The sequence below is a fragment of the Notamacropus eugenii genome, chromosome 5, assembly GCF_028372415.1.
Source record: "Notamacropus eugenii isolate mMacEug1 chromosome 5, mMacEug1.pri_v2, whole genome shotgun sequence".
Lineage (NCBI taxonomy): Eukaryota > Metazoa > Chordata > Mammalia > Diprotodontia > Macropodidae > Notamacropus > Notamacropus eugenii.
This window is the reverse complement of record NC_092876.1, coordinates 430705346-430728245: the sequence shown is the minus strand read 5'-3', so window position 1 is coordinate 430728245 and position 22900 is coordinate 430705346. Positions and strand designations below refer to the sequence as shown.

At 39.1% G+C, this 22900-nt stretch overlaps 1 protein-coding gene across 3 annotated transcripts in view; it reads left to right on the top strand.

Annotated features, from left to right (window-relative positions):
- The window catches only part of MAOA (monoamine oxidase A), a 108893-nt gene extending 86917 nt beyond the window's left edge, over positions 1-21976 (top strand). For all 3 annotated transcript variants that reach the window (XM_072615122.1, XM_072615121.1, XM_072615123.1), the window contains 5 exons: positions 7821-7878; positions 12631-12728; positions 13776-13887; positions 20912-20974; positions 21409-21976. In XM_072615122.1, the coding sequence (XP_072471223.1) occupies positions 7821-7878; positions 12631-12728; positions 13776-13887; positions 20912-20974; positions 21409-21552 (475 nt within the window). In that variant the 3' untranslated portion in view covers positions 21553-21976. The remainder of the gene's footprint in view (positions 1-7820; positions 7879-12630; positions 12729-13775; positions 13888-20911; positions 20975-21408) is intronic.
- The last annotated feature ends 924 nt before the right edge of the window (positions 21977-22900 follow it).

The following is a 22900-nucleotide window of genomic DNA, read 5'->3' as shown; positions in this document are numbered from 1 at the left end:
GGGATAAAATCTCAGTTATATGGCAGTGATTGTTAAACATTAAAAAAATAATAAAAAAAATACAAAAATAAAGTAGTGTGAAGCTCTGTGGCACCTGCTAAATAAGGAAGAATTAGGGGCATATCCTTACTCTGACAAATACTGGTTGTGTGACCCTGAGCAAATCATTTATTGAAATGTCAGCTTCATTTTAAATGGCTTGGTTTGGAGGGTTTCCAGAGAAAGAGTGATGAATGCATCACGGACTTAGTCTTAAAGTTGGAGGAGAATACCTTAGAAGTCATCTAATGCAAACTTCTTCTAAGTCCAGAAGCCTCTTGTACTGTAGACTATAAGGTTGTGAGGCAGAGTAATTAATGTAGGGGAACTTAAAATGGAAAAACTTGGATTCTTATCTATTCCAGATACTCAGTTGCTGTGGGAAAAACATCTCATTCCTCTTAACCTCAGTTTCCTCATTTCTAAGATGGCAATAGTAATGTCTAAAATGACATTACTTACGTAAAGAATTGTGAGAAAAGTACTTTGTTGACTTCTAGTGCACTATAGAACTATGATTTGTAATAATGTGTATTTTTGTACACATGGTGCACCCATGGGCATTCAAACCTTTATGGAGATCTAGTTATAAGTAGTACAGCAGATTGTGGTTGTCATCTCTGTTCATTCATTTCAATTGTGTCCCACTCTTCTTGACCTATTGGGGATTTTTTTGGCAAAGGTACTGGAATGATTTGCCATTTTCTTCTCCAGTTCATTTTACAGATGAAGAAACTGAGGCATACTGAGTTAAGTGACTCACACAGCTAGTAGATGTCTTAGACCAGATCTGAACTCAGGAAGATGAGTCTTTCTGACTCCAGGCCCAACTTTCAATCCCCTGCTCATTTACAACTGATTATCATATATTAGTTACTACCTTTATGTCTAAAACTGTACATTAACTTTGAAAGTGTAGATAAGACTTGTCCAAGTAAGGAAAAAAGTTCATTTTGAAAATTTCGAAATGATAAAAACATGATTTTGAAGAGGACCGATAGGAATGAAAGTGTCTAGTTAAACTTTGATTTGAAATTATCATGATAAACATAGTCCTATAAGAAACTTTAGAAAGTACTTGAAACAAGTACAGGCTTTAAGAAGGTTGCTTTGATAAGATTGAAAAACAACAAAAAGTCATAGGAACTAGTTTCATTTTAGGCAGAGAGTTGTTCATTTTACTTCAGTAAGAGCTATGATAGTGTAAATGGCTCTAAAATAAATGATTCTCTGAATTTTAGCAGTTTCTAGATGATTAGCCCATTTGCAAATGATTTTTGCAAATGCAAGCTAAACCATAATAATTAGTTAAATTCACAGATATTTTCAGTTAGAAAATTGGTTATTTTCTTATAATGTGTCTTAAATAACATTCTCAGTGTTATTTCTTTATAAGGTAAAAACAACAGACTTTAAAACTTCAAGCTGCAGATAACTTTTATTAAATTATTTGTTTTCAGTTTTCTACAATCACTTCCATAAGTCTTAAGAGTTTTCTCTCCCTCCTTCCCTTCCCCAAGATGACATACAATCTTATATGGGTTCTACACATACATTCTTATTAAGCATATTTTCACATTGGTCATGTTGCATAGAAGAATTAAAATGAATGGGAGAAACTATGGGAAAAACCCTAACAAATAAGAAACATAACACAAGAGAAAATATTCTCCTTCATTCTGCAATTCAGTTCCGTAGTTCTTTCTCTGAATGTGGAAGGCATTTTGCCTTAAGAGTCCATTGGGAATGTTTTAGGTCCTGGCATTGATGTGAAGGTCTAAGTCTACCAGAAAAATTCCCCACACACTGTGGTTGTTGCCATATAAAAGTTCTTCTGGTTCTGCTCCTTTCTCTCAGCATCAGTTCATATAAGTCCTTCCAGGCCTCTCTGAAGTCTTCCTGTTCATTGTTTCTTATAGCACAGTGTATTCCATTACATTCATATACCACAACTTGTTCAGCCATTCCCCAACTGATGGGCATCCCCTCTATTTCCAGTTGTTGGTCACCACAAAGAGTGCTGCTATAAATATTTTTGTACATGTGGGACCCTTTCCCATTTTTATGATCTCTTTGGGATACAGTTCTAGAAGCGGTATTGCTGGGTCAAAGGGTATGCACATTTTTGTAGCCCTTTGGGCATAGTTCCAAATTGCTCTCCAGAATGGTTGGATCAGCTCACAGCTCCACCAACAATGAATTAGTGTTCTAACTCTCCCACATCTTCTCCAACATTGATTATCTTCCTGTTTTGTCATGTTAGCCAATCTGATAGGTGTGATATGCTATCTCAGAGTTGTTCTGATTTGCATCTCTCTAATCAAGTGATTTAGAGCATTTTTTCAGATGAATATAGACAGTTTTAATTTCTTCCTCTGCAAACAACTTTTGAAAAAGGAATAAATGTACCTACAGTTTCCTGAGGCACATATCTGACCATGTCACTCCCGTCCTCAAAATCTCCAGCAGCTCCCTATTACCTGTAGGATATAAATGCCTCTGTTTCCCAGACTGGCCCCAACCTATTCTTCTGACCTTATTGTATATCATTATTCTTCTTCGGTTTAGTAAGCTTGGCCTTCTTACTGTTTTGTACAAATGAGTCTCCATTTCCAAACTCTGTTTTTGTACTACTGAGTTTCCTCTGGGCCTGAAATACACTCCCTCCCTTATTACCACCTTAGACAATCTTTGTTTCCCTCTGTGCTCAGCTCAAACAGCACCTTCTCCAGAAATCTTTCCTAATCCTCCCAGCTACCAGTGATCTTCTGTCACCTCTTTACATACCTGTCCATTGAACAGTTGAAGTGTCCAGGGGAGGGCAACCAGAATTCAGAAAGGCCTTGGGGTACATGCTGTATGAAGACTGATTGAAGTGACAGGGGCTCTTCTGAGTATCCTGCAGAAGGTACTTGGAGGGGCATGAGTATCTGGAAGCATCTGAAAGACTGCACCCTGGAGCATGGCTCAGACTTCTTTCTGCTGGCCCTTAGAGGGCAAAACTTGGAGCACTGGGAAGATGCTTCCAAGAAGCAGAATTATTTCTGTTCATAGGTTTAAGATTTGGGGAGAGAAGAGAGGAGAGGAGAGGAATTAGCCAATAAAACCCAGTCAACTGGGCATCTTTTGGCCATCCAAATTTATCTTTCTTTGGAGAGGAGAAGGAAGGGGAGGGGGAGGCAGGCAGGAGAGAAGGAGCTGAGTTACCCAGCTAGCTGGGTCCCCTCTCAGCCAGCTGTGTTTGTTCACAGGATTGTGTTCATCCTTTGTTGCCGAAGAAGGTCATTCCATCAGAGAAATGATGGCACGACTTGCACTTGACTTTGTTTTGAGTGAGGGAGGGCTGTGCAGGTCACCAGCCTCACTTCTCCTCCAGAGCCATCTGGGTCCAGGAACCTGATGTTTATCAGGATGACTGGAGGGCTCTTCTGGACCCTCTTAGCTTTAGAGTGATTATCAATAATAACTGTTGCTGTTTTCCACCCAGCCTGATGTCTTTCTTTTTCTGGGCCTCATTAAAGGGGCCATGTCCTGGCTACTTCTTTAATAGGTCTATTCAGTGAATAGGTGTTCCCTCACCCTAAGAGAGTCCCCCCGCTAAAGGGGCCAAGGTCTCCCACTACATCTTGGGCAGATTTAGGATTGGTAAGGGAAAATACTTGTTACTAGTGAGCCATACAAAAGGGGAATGGGCTGCTGGGGTGGAGGCCTTCTCTGGAGGAATTCAAACAAAGGCTGGAGGACCCCTTGGAGGGAATAACATAGATGAGATTTCTGTTTAGGTGGGAATTGGATTAGCAAGTTCCTGAGGTGCAGGCCATATTCTAACCCTGCTTAAAACTGGCTGGTGAGGGTAGGTGGGGATGGTCAGCCAAGATGGGGTTGAACAGTGGCTTTCCCTCTGGTCCATCCTGACTGCTGCTTCCTTCCCTCACCACCAGAACTTTCTAAACTGGTATACATTGGCTATTGAAAATGTACTTGGAGGTGTGAGAGTTTTATGGGGAAGGTGAGTGGGGGAAAAGGGCTCTTTTTTTGTTCGTAACCCACAGAGGCTCTTTGGGCCCCCTCCAAAAGGGGGAGTAAGTGAGGCCATCCCCATGGACATGCTGCTGGCAAGACCTTTAGCCAAAGACTTACTCTGCTTAGTCACTTTTGGATGCAGTGTGAGAACACTTGACTTTTTTAAGTGCCTCCACATGTAGATTTGCTTTCCCCCCTGCTCCTTACTAGATGTAGAGAAGTCGGGCCTTTGTTTTGCTCCTTGTGGAGGCTGAGGGTCAGTTTTGTGTTTAAAGCTTTGGTGAAAGCATCACTTAAGAGGATACAAAAAGTGACAGTGCCCATCTTCGTGAAGCTTACATTCCACTGAGGCAGATGCAGCATATAGACAAATTGGGGTCATACAGAGTGATTTCAGGAGAAAGAGGGAAACAGCCATTAACCACAAAAAGCTTCCTGGAGGAATTGCCACCTAAGATGAACTTTGCCTTCTGAGGGGCAGAAATGAGGAAGCAAATGCCAGTGTGAATAAATAAAAGTGAGAAATGAAGTGTTGAGTTTGAAAAAGAACTTGGAGTCTGTTTGGCTGAAATAGGGGGGAACATTGACAGGGAGAGTAATACATATTTTGTATATTATCCTGGAGGCACTGGGGAGCCACTGAAGGTTTTTAACCTGAGGAGTGACATTGTCTAACAACTGAGTAGAGCAGGGCTGAAGAACCTTTGACCTTAAGGCTACATGTGGCCTTCTAGGTCCTTAAGTGTGGCCTTTTGACTGAATCCAAATTTGTAAAATAAGAACCTAGAGGGTGGCATGTGGCCTTGGCTGCAGGTTCCCTTCTCTTGGTATAGAGGATATATTAGAGAGGAGAAAGACATCAGGGGGAAGATTCAGAGAGAACTGTAATCTCAGTTTTCTTCAGATTCACGTGTGAGCCTTCACGGTTGCCACTTTCATGAAGTATCTCTAAATTTAGTGATCAAAAAAAGCCTTGCTTTTTGAAGTGGAGAGAACAGGGTCCCTTTGGAAAAGAGGCCAATGTAACCCCAGTGAGGGATTAGGGCAGGCTCCCCAGAGGGAGTGGTGGCTGAGCTGAGGATGACAGAGATGGAAAAGAACACACTCTGGTTAGACTGTGCACACAGCTAGGAAATGGAATGGTACGTTCAGGAAGCATCTCTTATTCTTCTTCCCTCTCCTTTAGAATAAAATAAACAGTGTAATTACTCAAGGGCAATTGTAGACACATGGTTAAGTTTTCACAATATGCCTGTATTTTTCAAGTGTTCATGGGATGCCTAGGATTCTAGTCCATAATTCTTAAAACTTTAAATAAACTTTACTGACTAAAGAAGGTTGAGTTGCAGAGCAGGGATGTCTGGTTAGTGTCTTTTTGTATTATTTTTGTGGGCATGTCTCCCCTGTGAACAAATTTCTTTTCCTGCCTTGACCTCAAACCTAAGTATCAGTCAGTAAATAAATATGTATCAATGTGCCAAGCATAATAACTGGCTTGTTTATTGATATTAACAATTACTAACATATGAACTACATGAAGGTAGAGACGTTAATATTAATTTCTATGTCTTCTCTAGTACTTGATTCATTGGTCTTTAAAAAATAATCCCATAATAAATTTTGGTTCAGTTGAATTGGGCAAATCATTTAATCTTTCTGTGCTTTATTTTTCTCATCTGTTTTTTAAAAAGGAGAAAAACGATGGAATTGTTCTAGAGTTTTTCTTTAAGTCCTTTCTTGCTGAAATACCCTGAGATTCTGAGTTTTTCTGAGCACTGAGAATGTAAGCTAGGAACATTTTTGTAATAAACACTATGATTTGTGTTTGAGATAATTGTTCTGAGAGCTTCCTTCTCTTCATTATGAGAAGACAGAACAAAGGAGCAAAACTGGTTACAGCAGTTTCATGATTTTTGACTTGTGAAATTAGTCATTAAATAGCTAGTCCATGAAGGAACAAATTTTGACTCTTGTAATCTCAAATCCCTCTCTCTCTCTCTCCTTCCCTCTCTCTGTCTCTCTCTGTCTCTGTCTCTCTGTCTCTCTGTCTTTCTCTGTCTCTGTCTCTGTCTCTGTCTGTCTGTCTGTCTGTCTGTCTCTCTCTCTCTCTCTCTCTCTCTCTCTCTCTCTGTCTCTCTCTCTCCACCCCCCCCCCCTTCCCCCCTCCCTGTTCTTAAATCTTCCATAATAAACCATTGGAGCTACATTGTAAGTTTGTACCCTGTTTCTACCAGAACATTCTTCCCTGTGGAATAGAAGCAGCAGTACATGAACTGAGGATTGAGTGAATTGACCCATTGATGTTATGTCCTTTAATAAGTGACTGTAACTTGGAGATATTTGAAAGTAGGGTGTATCACCATTCTTGAAGTTGGAGTCTTGAAGTGTTCTCATCCTCTTCCACAAAACATCCGCATGTCAGAAGATAAATATTTTCTGTTTTAATCCCCATTCTAGGGAAAGGGAAACATCTCACTAGGGTATTTTATGTACTTTGTGGCCAAGCCAGGCTTTGGGGAATAGGGGGCAACTCTTGTTTCATTGGAGATAATACTGTCACCATTCACTACTCTTAACATTCCCATAGCCCCAGACAGACAAAACCAGTGGAACTCATAGAACCCACTTCCTTTTGTTACATACAAACTTGTGCCCTGGGTGACCCACCATACAGATTGAACCCCAAAGGAGCAACAGATGTCGGACCCAGGAATCTAAGCTAATCCAAGGAGCTACCACATCATACTGAGCCAGAAAGAGAGCAGCTTATTCTTTGTTACTGACGCAACTAAAGAATTCATTATTTGGTATTTAATACTCCAAGCTGGTAGCTAAGCTGTGGGCATGGAATTTAGACACTAATCTGTAGTATTTATTAAAACAAAGACTGAAGAGATATCATCAAAGTCTGCAAAATCTCTTAAGAATGTATGTGACCTTCACACAACATTGAGGTTCTCAAAGTAAGTGATAGTCCTCAAAATCTTAACATGGTATATTTATAAGACAAATAATAAGTATTCTGTGTTATTTAGCAGCTATTAAAATTATAGAAACTGGGAACCCTAGAGATAGACTATGTTGAAAATATAAATAGGTTTAAGGTTAAATTAATTTGTGATCATTCCATAATGAATTCTAAAGGGAAGCTAGAGAAAATGGAGGTATAATCTTTAACATCTTGAAGTGACATCCTGGCACTTGACTATCACCCTGAATGAACTTTTCCTTGGTATGTTCCTCAGTGTCAGAAACAAAATCCTAGACTATGGGGTTAGAACATTGGCATGCACATGTCTGGTATTTCTTCTGCACTCTTTCAAATGCTAATTAAGCCTTTTATCTATTTATTATTTCAGACAGTATAGGATTTTCGGAGATAATCTTATTATAATATATAGTACCTCAAAAATTTGTAGGAAGTATAATTCCTTGTCCAGAAAAGTGACTTAGAATCAAAACCTGAACTTTTCTTTTGGTTCCCTCCACTGTCTAATAGGTTGTTATTGAAGTAGACATTACAGAAAGAAGGGCAAGGCCTGGGCATCATCAAATTGAATATAAGAATTGGCATCATCATGCAGTAATTTTAATTATTTATTTGTAATTAAATCAGCTGTCCACTAAATGCAGATTTGGATGCTCGAGTACTTAGAGAACACAAGTTGGAATTTCTTATTCTCTTCTGTGACAAGTTATTGGAGCTTAAAGTTTGTCTGTTTGTCTTTTTGTTCTTATCATTTTGTAATTTCATATAGGAAGAGGAAAATCTGTGAACTTTATGCAAAAGTGTTGGGATCACAAGAAGCTTTGCAGGTAAGAAGTTACCTTTAAACTATGAATATGTTCTTCTGCTTGATTTAGGTTGTAAAGTGCAATACAAATGAAAATTTCCCAATAGTTTTAAGAGAAGTACATAAAAGGAGTCTGATTCGTTTTGAAGATTCATGTTAGCAGTTAAAGGAAGTTAAAAAACACAAGTTCTCAAGTGCAAATAGTGTCTGATTCATAAAGTCACAAGATTCTTTATTAACTAAGGATTTAATTGGATAGCTGACTATTAATTCCATTAAAGTTCAGCATCTTCATTTATTGCCTCACAGGGCAGATTAGTTTAGTGGTTCCAAGAGAAGAAGGTTATTTTTTCCCTTGGTCCTTAGTTCTACACTATTTTCTTATATGCATTTTATTATTTCTCCCTCCCAATATCCTTAACCACTTTTTCAAGAAAGAAAACTTCCAACAAATATATACTGTCTAGTAAAGCAAGCTTCTGCATTTCTACATATCACAAAATGTGAGAGTCTTTCTGGGCTGAGGTTGGTGGCATTTTTTATTCTCAGACCTCTGTTCCCATAATTTATCCTTGATCCAAGTACCAAGGACTTTCAGAGTTGTTTTCCAAGAGGAGAATGATAGACAGTGACATCCATTCTTGTCAGAGGTATCCAGTGACCAAGAATCAGGATCAGGAGCCATACCTTTGGTGAAAGATAATCACAAGAACCTTAAGAAAACAGGCTAACACTAAGGACAGGTAGGCAGTGCAGTGTACAGAGCGCTTGGTCTGGAGTCAGAAAAACCTAAGTTTAGATCCAGCCTCAGAGTCTTATTATCAGTACGACCCTGAGCAAGTCACTTAACCTCTGTTTGTTTCAGGTTCCTCAGCTGTAAAATGGGGGTTATTAATAATAATCTTGCAGGACTGTTATAAGGATCAAATGTCTGTAAAATGCACTTAATGCAGTGCCACACTATACAAATGCTTAATACCTTCCCTTAACGTGTCTGCAGACTTCAGCACCATCAATCACCCTCTTCTCCTTAATACTTTCTTTATCCTAGGCTTTTGGTTATCCTCTTACCTATCAGACCGCTCCTTCAGACCCAGTTCCATCCAGATAGTTCTGGTAATCACTGACCATTCCTCCAGGCTCTCTTCTCTTCTTCCTCTATACTATTTCATTGGGGGATCTCATTAGCTTCCATGGATTCAGTGATCATCTCCATGCAGATGATTCTTAGGTCTGTTTATCTGGTCCTGACCTCCAGTTTCACATTTCCAGCGCTTGTTCGATATCATGAACTGCATATCCTGTAGATATTTTAAACTCATTATGTTAGACTGAACTGTATCTTCCTTATTTCTTCCCTCAAATCTTCCCCTCTTCCTAACTTTTCTGTTAGTGGAAAGGGTACCCTCATTTCCCCAGTTACCCAGACTCACCACCCAGATGCCATTTTCAGCTCTTCATACTCTGTCACCCCTGGGTCCAGTATGTTAACAAGTCCTCTTGATTCTGCCTCTCATCTATGCCCTCTCTTGTATTGTGACACTGCCACCCCTCGTCACCTCTTACCGGGACTATTGCCTTAAGCTTCTGGTTGGTTTTCCTGCCTCTAGTCTCTCTCTGCTGCAGTCCATCCTCCTTTTAGCTGTCAAAGTGGGCCTGACCATGTCACCCCCATATTCAGTAAAACTCCAGTGGCTCCTTCTCCCTCCAGGATCAAATATACAATCCTCTTGTAGGATTTTAAAGTCCTTGATAACCTTGTCTCTGCCTGCCTTTTCAACCTTCTTAACACCTTGATCCACTTTACAGAATCCAATCCAGTGACTCTGGCCACTATACTGTCCTTCCACAAGACACTCATCTCCTGACTCTACATTTGTACTGACTCTCTCCTGTGCCTGGAAGCTTCCATCCTACTCACTCTTCTGGCTTCCTTCAAGTCTCAACTAAAATCCCATCCTCTGCAAGAGACCTTGCTTCCCCTTAATGCTGATCTTGCCTGCCCTCCAGATTACATACAGATTATTTCATATATACATTTAGATTATCTGTAGTTGTTTGCAAGTTGATCTACCACATTTGCATGTGAGCTGCCTGAGGGCAAGACTGCTTTTGCCTTTCTTTGTAAACTCCCTCTCCCCTTTGTCACAGTACATAAGTGCTTTTATAAATGCTTCTTGACTTGATTTTCATAGATTATTAAGTGCATTTAGATGGACAGTCCATAGAGTTTATTCATCACGATGTGTATCTGGAATAGACAGTAAGAGTAGGTTATGAATTAATTCCAGAATGGAAAAGTAAAAGATTTGCTTTCAGGGTATTGCAAAGCACCTTTAATGACCTCAGATTTCAACCAAAAATATATGCTCATCTTTTTCATACCTGTCTTCTGCTAATGTTATTTGTTTCAAAACGTGGGGCACAATTTCTGAAAAATTTAATATATTATTACTTAGAAGGCAATGTGGAGAATAGTGTGAGAAAGTTTGTCATATGCTTTGCTGAAATTTAAATTATCTATCTATAGAATTCTCCAGTCTACTAACCCTCTATCACAAAAAAAGAAGTTAATCTGTCATGACCTGTACTTTTTTAAAAAGAAAATTATTTTTTTCCCAATTACATATAAAAACAATTTTTACATTTTTTTTAAAAAATTGAGTTCCAGATTCTCTTCCTTCCCTCACCCCTCCTTGAGATGTCAAGCAATTTGATGTAGGTTATTATGCATATGCGCTCATGGAAAACATTTCCATCTTAGTAATGTGGTAAAAGAAAATATACACCAAAGAAAAACCTGTGAAAAATAGTATGCTCCAATCTGCATTCAGACTCCCATTTGTTTATTTTCTGGAGATGGATAGCATTTTTCATCATGAGTCCCTCGAAATTGAATGACTTGTTCTTGATGAAGCCTCTTAGCATTAACTTTATTTTCCAGATGTTCACTCACCATCACTTTAGAATTTTACCAGCAATCAAAGTCAAACTCACTGCCATGTAGGGAGTCTATTTATTTCTTTTTTTTCTGAGTAGGAAAACATCTGTCCTTCCCCAGTTCTTCATCACCTCTCCTGTTCCGTTTGATATAGCCAAGATCATTGACCATGATCCAGTAATTAATATCTCCCAGTCCACTGCAGAATATAAGCCATGCAGACCTTCTTATTTCCTGACTTACCTTGGTTTTCAGTTTTTATAAGCCAATTTTTATCTTTGATGTTTTAAAGATCATTATCCTTAACAGAGAAAACAAAACAAAACAAAAACTGAATCAGCCAAGTTGTCTTTCCATTGTCAGTTATCATCGTTGCATTCATCTCAAGTCATTGCCCTTACCCCTTCTTTTTTCTTAAAATAAGTTTTTGTTACTAGCCAGCTCGTTCTGAGCTGTGGTTCTCCTGACTCTCCTCTTTGGGGTGTTCTACACTTTTGATGTAACTGTGTGAAGAATGGATAAAGCAGTTGGTGTTCATCATGCCTGTTTGAATCTTACCTCAGGCACTTAATGACTCCGGGCAAGTAATTAACCCTTTCAGCCTCAGTTTCCTCATTTATAAAATTGAGATGATGTCAATGCCACCTATCTCAGAATTGTGAAGATCAAATGAAATAATATATGTAATACACTTTGCAAGCCCAGGTTAAATGGTTAGCTATTGCTGTTCATCCTTTGCTTCCTACCCTTGTTTCTGTCTTCTGTGCATCTTTTAAAAATTAGTTGATTCATTACCTGAACATTCACATAGTTCTCTTTAAACATCTTCCCCTTTTAGACATTCTTATACTCATTCTTCTTATGTCTTTGGAATTTAATTCTTCAGAGCTCCCCAGCCCTCTTGGCATGATTTCTCCTATGGAATTTTATGTTACAGAATCTAACCTACCATTCTTTCTTTAAATCCTTATAAAATCTGCTCTACATCAGTCTAAAAGATCCATCAGATTATCCCTTACTTCTGTAACAAATTTAAATATGGGATGGTCACTCCCTTCCCAGAATCCCTTCATGACTACCCCAGCTGTAAGCTCGTCGTTTAATAGTGAAAGCCATATCCAGAACAGAAATGTCCTTTATTGTTTCCTCTGCCTTTTGAAAGATGAAATTATTGTTGAGGCAAGCCAAAAAATCTTTAGCTTCTCTCCTACTGGCAGAATCCCCTCTCACTACTATAATAATATTTCTTTGTTGTCAGTACTTTGATTTGTTTCTGGAACTCCTAAGCTGTACAATCATTCTGCCTAGATTTTTTTTGTGGTTATATATTTACAATGACACTGTCAAGTCTGTTGACCCAAATGTCCCTCCCCCCGACAAAAAAATTTCCTTTCTCTGATTCCTCACATCAGGAAATCTTCTCAATTCTGTACTCCAATCCCTTTACCTCCCTTCCACATACACGTGCTTTTTACCAGTTATTCCTTTTGAATAAGTATGTCCTTGTAGATAGTCATTCCTAATATACAACCTCAGGAATACCTATAAAATTATTTGATTGGCATGTGTATATAAACTCAGGTCTTCTGGCACTGAGTCCATAGCTCTACTAATACCACCCTGCCACCCACTAAGGCCACAGTATGGATGAAACCTGAGCCTTCACCATTCTATCATTTGGTATAAAGGAGGACCAGACCCTTATCATTGAATGCTACAGAATATTGTGATGGGTTTTGTTATTCTTACTATTGGAAATAAATTCTTTGTTTTCCTTCATTTCAGCATTTCAACTTTGTTTCCTGTTTTTATCTTTTCCTGTGAATCTTGTAGCCAGTGCATTACGAGGAGAAGAACTGGTGTGAAGACCAGTACTCGGGAGGCTGCTACACAGCCTACTTCCCCCCAGGGACTATGACTCAGTATGGAAGGTACAAGTAAACTACTATTCTTTTGGAAAACCAATAGGGTTAAGGGATGAAAAGATAAATAAAAGACAAAAATAGAAAGGTCACCAAAGATCTTAAAATTTTTAGTGAATCTGTGTAATAGGCAAATCTGTAGGAGCCTGGATGTTAGTTTTTGTCTGGTTTTGTAAGACAGTCAAGGTACAGTAGAATGATAGTTTGCTTGGTTTTTATTGGGAAGAAGGCAGTGATGTTTGAAGATGAAACAGATTTTTTTTCATAAAATCAAATACAATGAAATAGTTGTTGTTAACAGGACTTAGACAACAACAGAATAACTCAAGATGACAAAATATTTTATCTTCAGGGAGGGCAACTGGCCAGCAAAAGAACTGGACCAGACACAACTGAAACCAAGGAATGCTAGATTGGACAGCAGGAAAACAGAGAGCCCTAGAAAAAGAGAAGAAAACACTTAGATTTCTACTTTGTCCATCCTTCTTTCTTATTCTCTTTGCCAAGAAATCTTTTCTATGTGAAATATTCCCTTTGCCTTCAGTTATCATGAAGTGGTCTTTAACTTAGCAGAACTGTCACCTTGTCTTCCCTCTCCCCTCTCCGAAGTTCTTGTACTACCCCAACATCCTCACCCCAGACCTTGACAACAAGGCATTTTAAAGAGCTTATCACCTTAAAAGGGGGGGTTAACTCACCTTGATTGTTATCAGCAGTTCATTATTGACACTAAGCATCCATGATATAGCCTAAGAATTGAGTTAGCAGGAAATTTATTTCACTAAAATGATGGTACTTGCTAAAAATAAATAAATTCCTTTTTAAGATTCCTATAATGTATTTCTGACTATTCATGGAGTGAAGTTTGTCTCTAGCTACCAAATAATTTGGTTTTTGCTTGAGCTGGTGCTTTCATCTGTAGCTGAAACCAGGGAAGTTGTTTGGTTTGTTTTTTAAATAATTGAGCACATCCCACTATCCCCATTGTGAATGTGTTATTTGGCTCTTGTCATCTTCCCAGAAGACTCTTTTTGACTTCTCATATTCACTTTGAAGGGTTATCCGCCAGCCAATCGATAAGATTTATTTTGCTGGGACGGAGACAGCAACCCGTTGGAGTGGATACATGGAAGGAGCTGTGGAAGCTGGAGAAAGAGCAGCTAGAGAGGTATGTATAGGAGAAAATAGAATAATACACTCTAAACAGTTCTAATGTTAGCTTATGTTTCTATAGCACTTGTTCATTTATAAGGTAATTTCCTTATAACAGCCTGGTGCAACAGGTCACATAAGTATTATCTCTATTTTCAAAATGAGAAAACTGAAAGTTTGCTTGAAGTCTCAGAAAGAGTCGAATTAAAGAAATAGGATTCAGACTCAGGGCCTCATTTCTCCTTTTCACCATATCATATTACACAGATGCATTTTATGAGTAAGGATGGACATGGATTATCCTTGGAAAGAAAGAGAAACCTCCCTCTTCTTAAGAGGAAGGGGGAAAATGGGTTACAGAGAGAGGAAGCTTTATGTTGCATGGCATCAATCTTTCTAATAAAATAGGAGATAAAATTTACCAAGTTAGAGAAAAATAGAGTGGATTTAAAATGTGGATATTGATTTGAGAAAGATGTAAAATTTTTAGATTATCTGTAATGGAAAATTTAAGAGAGTGACAAAGGTAATTTGTGATTTGTGAATTTGTAATTTGTGAAACGTGTTCATGTAGTGCCTGGGTTTATCTTGGCAGTTAGACTCCCAAGAATTTTATCTTGTCTACAGTTATTTTAAATGACATTTTTATTTCTGGAATTTCTGTTGCTGGATTTTGTTGGAGTTTTGCTGATTGTATTTCCACAGTACTTGAATTGTTTCTATCTGGCTGCTTGCAATATTTTTCCCTTGACCTGGGAACTCTGGAATTTGGCTACAATATTCCTAGGAGTTTCCCTTTTGTGATCTCTTTCAGGAGGTGATTGGTAGATTCTTTCCATTTCTATTTTACCCTCTGGTTCTAGAATATCAGGGCAGTTTTCCTTGATAGTTTCTTGGAAGATAATGTCTAGGCTCTTTTTTTGGATCATGGTTTTTAGGTAGACCAATAATTTTAAAATTATCTCTCCTGGATCTATTTTCCAGGTCAGTTGTTTTTCCAATGAGATATTTCACATTGTCTTCTATTTTTTCATTCTTTTGGTTTTGTTTTGTAATTTCTTGGTTTCTCATAAAGTCATTAGTGTCTATCTGCTCCATTCTAATTTTTAAAGAACTATTTTCTTCAGTGAGCTTTTGAACCTCCTTTTCCATCTGGCCAATTCTGCTTTTTAAAGCATTCTTCTCCTTATTGACCTTTTTGGACCTCTTTTGCCATTTGGGCTAGTCTGTTTTTAAAGGTGTTATTTTCTTCAGCATTTTTTGGGTCTCCTTTAGCAAGCTGTTGACTTCCTTTTCATGATGTTCTTTCATGGCTCTCATTTCTCTTCCCAATTTTTCCTCCACCTCTTTTACTTGATTTTCAAAATCCTTTTTGAGCTGTTCCATGGCCTGGGACCATTGCATATTTATTTTGGAGTCCTCTGATGATATGCATTATTCTTCCTCATCCAAAAGAATGCAAGATAATACCTTTTCACCCAGAAAGTAACTTTCTGTAGTTTTATTTTTTCCCCTTTGATGGGGGCATTTTCCCAGCCAGTTACTTTTGAGCCCTTTGTCAAGAGCGGGGTATACTCTGGGGACCTGTAAGTTCTCAATTCCTCCAACGTGGCACAATCAAGGGAGAGGAGTTTCCTCCTCTCCTGGCCTGTGCTCTGGTCTGGGAGCAACCAGAAGCACTCTTTTCTGCCCTGGATCTGTGAGTAGCATTCCCTCTCCAAAGCCTCCCCCAGCTCCACCACGCCCGTGCTCCTCCTCACCCCAAGACTGCCACTCAGAACTGAGACCAGATTGGCCACTTAATTTCCCCCGGGTCTTTAGGCTGAGGGCTCCAAAAGTGGATGCTGCTGCTGCAGTGGCTGCTGCCCCCCTGGGCCAGGGCTGGGGCCAGACCACATACCCCTCTCACCCAGATGAAAGAGCTTTCTCACTGACCTTTGAAGCTGTGTTCAGTATTTGTAGATTGAGAAAGCTGGGAACCACAGCTGCTACGCGTGATTCCATGCCCTGAGAGTCTGCTCCAGACCTGTCAGTGCCGTGTAGCACGGCCAAGGCTGGGCTCTGCTCCATTCTGAGCCCAGTGCTATGGACCTTTCCTGTCAACCTTCTAGGCTGTCTTGAGCTGGAAATCTCTTTCACTCTGTTGTTTTATGACTCCTGCTGCTCTAGAATTTGTTTAGAGTCATTTTTTTTACAGGTATTTTATGGCCTTTGGTTGGAGAGCTACAGCAGGTTCTGTCCTTATACTCCACCATCTTGGCTCTGCCCCCCCCCCCCCCCCGTCTCTTTTAATTAGGTCTTTTTTTGCTTCTGCTTTGTTTGAGATCATGATTGCTCTACCCTTGCTTTGTTTTATTTTGACTTCAGTTGAAGCACAAGAGATTCTGCTCTACCTTGTCTTTAATCTGTGCGTATGTCTCTGCTTCAAGTATGTTTCTTGTAAACAGCATATTGTAAGATTCTGCATTTTAATCCTCTCAGTTATCTGCTTATGTTTTATGGGCAAGTTCGTCCCATTCTCATTCACAGTTATGATTACTGTATATTTTCCTCCATCCTGTTTTTTCTCCTGTTCATCCTCTCTTTCTCCTCTCACCCTTTCCCTTCTCAGAAGTGTTTTGCTTCTGACCACCACCTGCCCCAATCTGCCTTCTTATGTATTAGTCCCCCAGCTTCTGTCGTCCCCCCCACTTCTCTGTGGGGCAGGACAGATTTCTAAATCCAACTGAATGTGTATGTTTTTCCCTCTTACAGCCAATTCTGATAAGAGTAAGGTTCACGCATTGTTTGTGACTCCCCCATCTTCCCTTCCATTGTAAAAGCCCATTTGTGCCTTTTTTATGTGAGATAATTTACCCCATTCTGCCTCTGTTCTCCCTTCTCCCAGTACATCCCCCTTTCTTACCCCTTAATTTTGTTTATCTGTTTTTTTTAAAATATCATCCCATTTTAGTCAACTCACATCTTTGCCCTCTGTCTATGTATACTCCTAACCGTCGTGAACAATGATATGGTTCTTAGGAGTTACACATATCATCTTTCCACAAAAGAGTGTAAACATTTTAACCTTATTGAACCACCCTTATGATTTCTCTTTCCTTTTTACCTTTCAATGTTTGAGTCTTCTATTTGAAAATCAGATTTTCTGTTCAGCTCTGATCTTTTCATCAGGAATACTTGAAAGTCTCTTTTTTTGTTGTTAAATGTCCACTTTTGTTCCTGAAGGATTACATTTGCTTTTTCTGGGCAGATGATTCTTGGTTGTAATCCTTCCTTCTTTGCCCTCTGGTATATCGTATTCTAAGCCCTCTAATCCTTTAATGTAGAAGCTGCTAAATCTTGTGTTGCCCGATTGTGGCCATGATATTCGAGTTGTTTCTTTCTGGCTGTTTGCAGTATTTTCTCATCCTGGGAGCTCAGGAATTTGGCTATAGGATTCCTGGAAGTTTCATTTTAGGATCTCTTTCAGGAGATGATAGATGAATTCTTTCAATTTCTATTTTACCCTGTGGTACTACAATATCAAGGCAATTTTCCTTAATAATTTCTTGAAATATGATGTCTAGCCTTTTTTTCTTGATCTTTCTTTCAGGTAGTCCATTCGTTTTAAAATTATTTCCCCTTGATCTGTTTTCCAGGTCATTTTCCAGGTCAGTCATTTTCCAATGAAATATTTTACATATTCTATTTTTTCATTCTTTTGATTTTATTTTATTGTTTCTTGATGTCTCATGGAATTATTAATTTCCACTTGCCCAATTATGATTTTAAGGAATTATTTTTTTCAGTGAGCTTTTGTACCTCAGTTTTCCATTTGACCAGTTCTACTTTTTAAAAAGTTATTTTCTTACGTGAATTTTTGTCAGTCTTTTTCCCTTTGGCCAATTATGCTGTTTAAGTAGTTCTTCTCTTTAGTGGATTTTTGTCTCTCTTTTTATCATTTGGTCCCTTCTGTTTTTTAAGGTGTTATTTTCTTCTTGTATCACTTTCATTTCTTTTTCCAGTTTTTTCTCCCCTTCTCTTAATTTGATTTTTCAAATCTTTTTTGAGCTTTCCCAGAAGCTCTTTTGGGTCTGAGACCAATTCACATTTGTTTTTGAGACTTTGCATGAGCCCTTTTGACATTCTGTCCTTTTCTGAGTTTGTGTTTTGATCTTCCCTAGCACATGAGTGACTTTATATAATCGAGTTCTTTGTTGTTATTATTGCTACTTGCTCAGTTTTCCAGCCTATTTATTGCATTTTAATTATATTAAAGTTGGTCTCTGCTCCTGCGGTAGAGGGGGCATTCCCCAAGTTTACAGTTTTTTGTTCTGTTGTTTCAGAGCTAGTTCTGGGGGTCTGTAAGTTTTCAGTTCTTCTAAGTTGTTATGGTCTAAGGAGAAGTGTGATCACTGCTCTCCTCACTCATGCCTTGGTCTGTGAGCAACCACAAGTACTGTTTTCTACCCTGAAAGTGTGACCAGGGTCCCTGCTTCCCTGGTGCCAGAATCTCTAGAGTTCTAGTGCTTTTCCTTTCCCTGGCTCTGCAACCTGGAACTGAGTACAGGCATTGCAACAGAGTACTGCACCTACTGCCAGACAACAGTCCCTTATAATCTCCTTCTGGTCAGTTGTGTGACCCCCTTTCTGTCTGTGGGCTGAGAGCTCTAGAAGTTGCTGCTTCAGATTCCATTGCCCCCAAGACCTGCTGCTGGCTTGCAGTGGGCGCTGGCTGCTATAGACTGCCTGGTACAGTAGTCTGGGCCTCCCTGCTGGCTTGTGCCAGGGCCGAGGTCACTGCTGACTTGGGTTGGGAGGCCTCCCAGCTGGTTTGTGCCAGGGCCGAGGTCACTGCTGACTTGGGTTGGGAGGCCTCCCTGCTGGTTTGCTCAAAGGCTCAGGTCCTGTTGCTGATTTGTTGGGCATGGCATTTGCTGGACTACACTCTCCTCAAACCCCAGTGAGACAGACCTTTCCTTCTGACCTTCTCAGTTGTTTCACCCTGTCTTTTGGTTGGTTCTGCTGCTCCAGAATTCCTCGAGACATTATTTTGCAGTTGCTCAGGAAGCTCAGGCAAGTCCCCACCTTTACTGTGCCGTCTTTGCTCTTCCTCCAAGTCCATAGATTTTTCTGGTCGTAGACACCTTATGAAGATTAATGAGACATAGTGGACAGAGGAAGAGAGGGGGGGTCATATGGTGGTGTAGAGAGACATTAGAGACTCATCAATAGAAAAATATACATAGAATAATGAGACTATATCTTCAATGTGTAGAGAATATATATATTATAACATGCAAACATTTGTTGTTTTATTCATGTAATTAATTATTTATATTTTAAGACTGGGTTTTCCAGTTTTGCCTGGGCTGGAAGTGCTGGGGATCCTCAGGGGCCTAGTTCTGCTGCTGATTACTATGGGAGTTTTCATCTGGTATGTTTCTAACCTGACGATTTACTCCTCCTTAGAACACCTGGGCTCTCCATTCTTGGGACATTAGCCCAGCCCTTTACTGCTCAGAACTCCCAAATTCAAGAGATCTAACAGTCTCAGCCTTCATGGTAGCTGAGATTACAGAAATGCCCTCCCCACTCCCAGCATAGCTGATTCTTGAAATACTGAAACATAAGTAAGGGATCATTGCTTTCTTTATTAAAGAACTCCTAGTTTGGGAATGCCCTCAACCTAGGTGCAGAACCCAGACTGTGACTTCATAGATAAGTCTGAGGCACAAAGGGGTGAAATGACTTTGGTCGTGGTCCTGCTACTAAGGGAGGATTTGAGTCTAGGTCTTCCTGGTTCCAGTCCCATTATCCTAACCTTTATGTTCGTTGGCTTGGCATTGCAATACTGCTATATCTAATAAATAGTGTGACTATTAGAGACATGGGGATGTGATGATTTATGAAAATGTAGATACAAACTTATGCGAAGTGAAAAAACACAGAATGTGGCAGTATTCAAATAGATTCATATACATTAACAAAAGTCTCAAGATAATTTGAGGTGATAAAAACTTAAGTTCAATAGATTGTTTTCCCTATAAATAAAAACAAAATTTATGCACACTAACCTTATCCTTTTTGACCAGAATTTACATTTATCATGTGTCAGACCATTATTTTCATAGTAGCTAGTATAGGAAATGAATCATTCATTCTCACTGTTGACACTCACCACAAGGTCCAAGGCCTACAAAATTCATATAAAGCAAAGAGGTCACAACAGTTTACTGTGAATTTGTCATAATGTAGACAAATAGCTTACATAAATTAGCTTTTGTGACTAGTTCCATTAATCTTATTTAAGTTATACAAGAGCTATGCTTTTTAACTCCTAGTGTCTAGATTGACTAGTAGTGAGACTGACTTCACTGATAAATTAGCAGCTTCCTGTTTTATCTTGGCCAACTAGTTTTTGCCACCTGTTGGTAGCAGAGCTTTATTCCAAACTTCATCTATTTTGACATATTAAGTGCCAAAAAATAAGGTGGTTCCTTCCTATTAGCTTTGCTTGTCCCATTTCACATATATATTTGTGTATGAGAGTGTGTGTGTGCACTCATGTATACACACATGTATATGTGTATGCATACATATGTATATACAATATTGAAATTTATTTCTACTTTCTGATTTAAATCTTTGTGATTTAATCCATGCATTTATTCAGGATGTCCTCTGTATCAGATCACACTCCCTTCTTAACCTCTGCCTGTTGATCTTTTCTTCAAGATTTAGCTCAGATGCTATCTCTTCCTTGAAGCCTCCTCAGAACTTCCTTAACTGGAAGTAATTTTAACTTTTAGATTTTACTAGAATATTTTATATTTCTCTTTTGCCCCATAACATTCTGTCTTGTATCAGAGTTATTTTTGTATGTATTGTGCCCTGTCCTTGCCTCTTCCAGATTAGATCATCATTTCCTGGGGGGTAGGGACTGTCTTGGCTCCTCTTTGTAACACTGGCCCCTAGAAAAGTGTCTTGCACATCATAGGCACTTACACCAAATAAATGAATGAATGAGTTCAGTAATACTTGATAATATTTCATTTCAGGTATTGAATGCCTTGGGGAAGGTGGCAAAAAAAGACATTTGGGTGCCAGAACCAGAGTCAAAGGTAAGTTCCTTCCTTCCTTCCTTCCTTCCCTCCCTCCCTCCCTTCCTCCTTTCCTTCCTTCCTTCCTTCCTTCCTTCCTTCCTTCCTTCCTTCCTTCCTTCCTTCCACCCTCCCTCCCTTCCTTCCTTCCTTCCTTTCTAACTTCCTTCCTTCCTTCCCTCCCTCCCTCCCTTCCTCCTTTCCTTCCTTCCTTCCTTCCTTCCTTCCTTCCTTCCTTCCTTCCTTCCTTCCTTCCTTCCTTTCTTCCTTCCTTCCTTCCTTCCTTCTATTTTTTCTTATTTCTCTAGCCATACTTAATTTCCCTGTGAGCCTCTGGGTTAATTGTATGTGTACTGCAAAATATTTTAGTGCCTTCTCTTTCTTGGATATACAAACCCAGTCCATCCTCTTCTTGAGACAGCCTGACAGATGTACTTTTGTGTTACTTTATCCAGGATGTTCCTGCCCTATCAGTCACCACCACCTTCTGGGAGAGAAACTTACCATCGGTTCCAGGCCTGCTGATGGCTCTTGGAGTATCCTCTTCCCTAGTTGCCCTCTGTATGATTATTTGCAGATGCAAGAACTATGTACGATAGATTCTAAAATTTCATTTTCATGCTTTCTGCTTCTTCCTTCCCTAGCACCATCAAAAGGAAAACCTGGAAAAATTAAATGTGGTAACATTGGACCCTATTTTTGTGCACTGGATTTTACAAGCCAATTTTTTTCCCTGTCAGTGTTAAAGTCGTCCCCAAAAAACAAAACAAAAAAAATCACAGTCAGTTTCAGTAGGAGCAAGATTTATCTCATCACTTATATGTGCAGATTAACATGTATTCATTGAAAGAATAAAACCATAGTGTCAGATTTTGAATTTCAGGAAGTTAGAAAGTCTCAAGGGAAAGCTTTTAAAGATCATATGCTCATAAGAAAAAAACCATTTCCTTCTATATCCTGATTTTGTCCTTTAAAAAATGAGAACACCTTATGATTTCATAAATAAATTTCTTTTTAACCTTCTCTCTGTAGTGGCTCCATAAGTTAAGGATCAATCTGGTGAAATTATCATCACAACCAGGAGGCTAGCCTGAGGGCCAGACGGCAGTGGTGACTAAACCATATTGTTGGGGTCCCTCCTTCCTCCTTTGGGGATGGGAATGTTTCTAGAGTCCACTGTGCACAGCACTTCCTGCAGTGAGCAAGCCTCCTTTCTCTTAATCATTTTAATGTGGTACTAAAAATAAAAATGTTGGATTACAGTGTGTGTTTAGAAGTACATCTTATATATATGTATACATATATGTGTGTGTATATATATATATATACATATATATATATATATCTGCTGTGGGAAATACCATTCCATTTCTAATTTCCATGAACTATCTTATGATCTGGTCTTCTCTGTTGCAGTGTGTGTGTGTGTGTGTGTGTGTGTGTGTGTGTGTGTGTGTTTGTGTGTGTGCACGCATGCATGCCCATGCGTGAGTTTTCCTTTGCTGCTACAGATGTACTCCAAACCTGAGGAGAATGTATTTACTGAACTACACAGTTTAAAGTGTTGTACCACTTGGTTAGAATAAAGTCTATGAACAGAATCTTACATTAGTCCAAGCCAAGATTTTTCTAAAGGATTATTGTTAGTGCATTTTTACAGGTAAAGCCAGTATGCCCTCCCCTAGCACGACATGAAGTAGAGAATCAGTTTAGTCATCATCACCAAAACCTGAAATGTGGGTTTGGGGCTAGAATTGAAACTGCAGGAGCTATCAGGAGGCTTTTTTTTTCTATTGTGATAATTTTTCATTTAGACCAGAGATTCTAAAACTTAATGCTACTTCTGGTTTCTACCACTTTTTTCTACATTATGATTAGATGTCAATAAAACCAAATATTTTGCTGAAATATTGTTGCTAAAGATTCAAATTGTACTCAGATATAGTA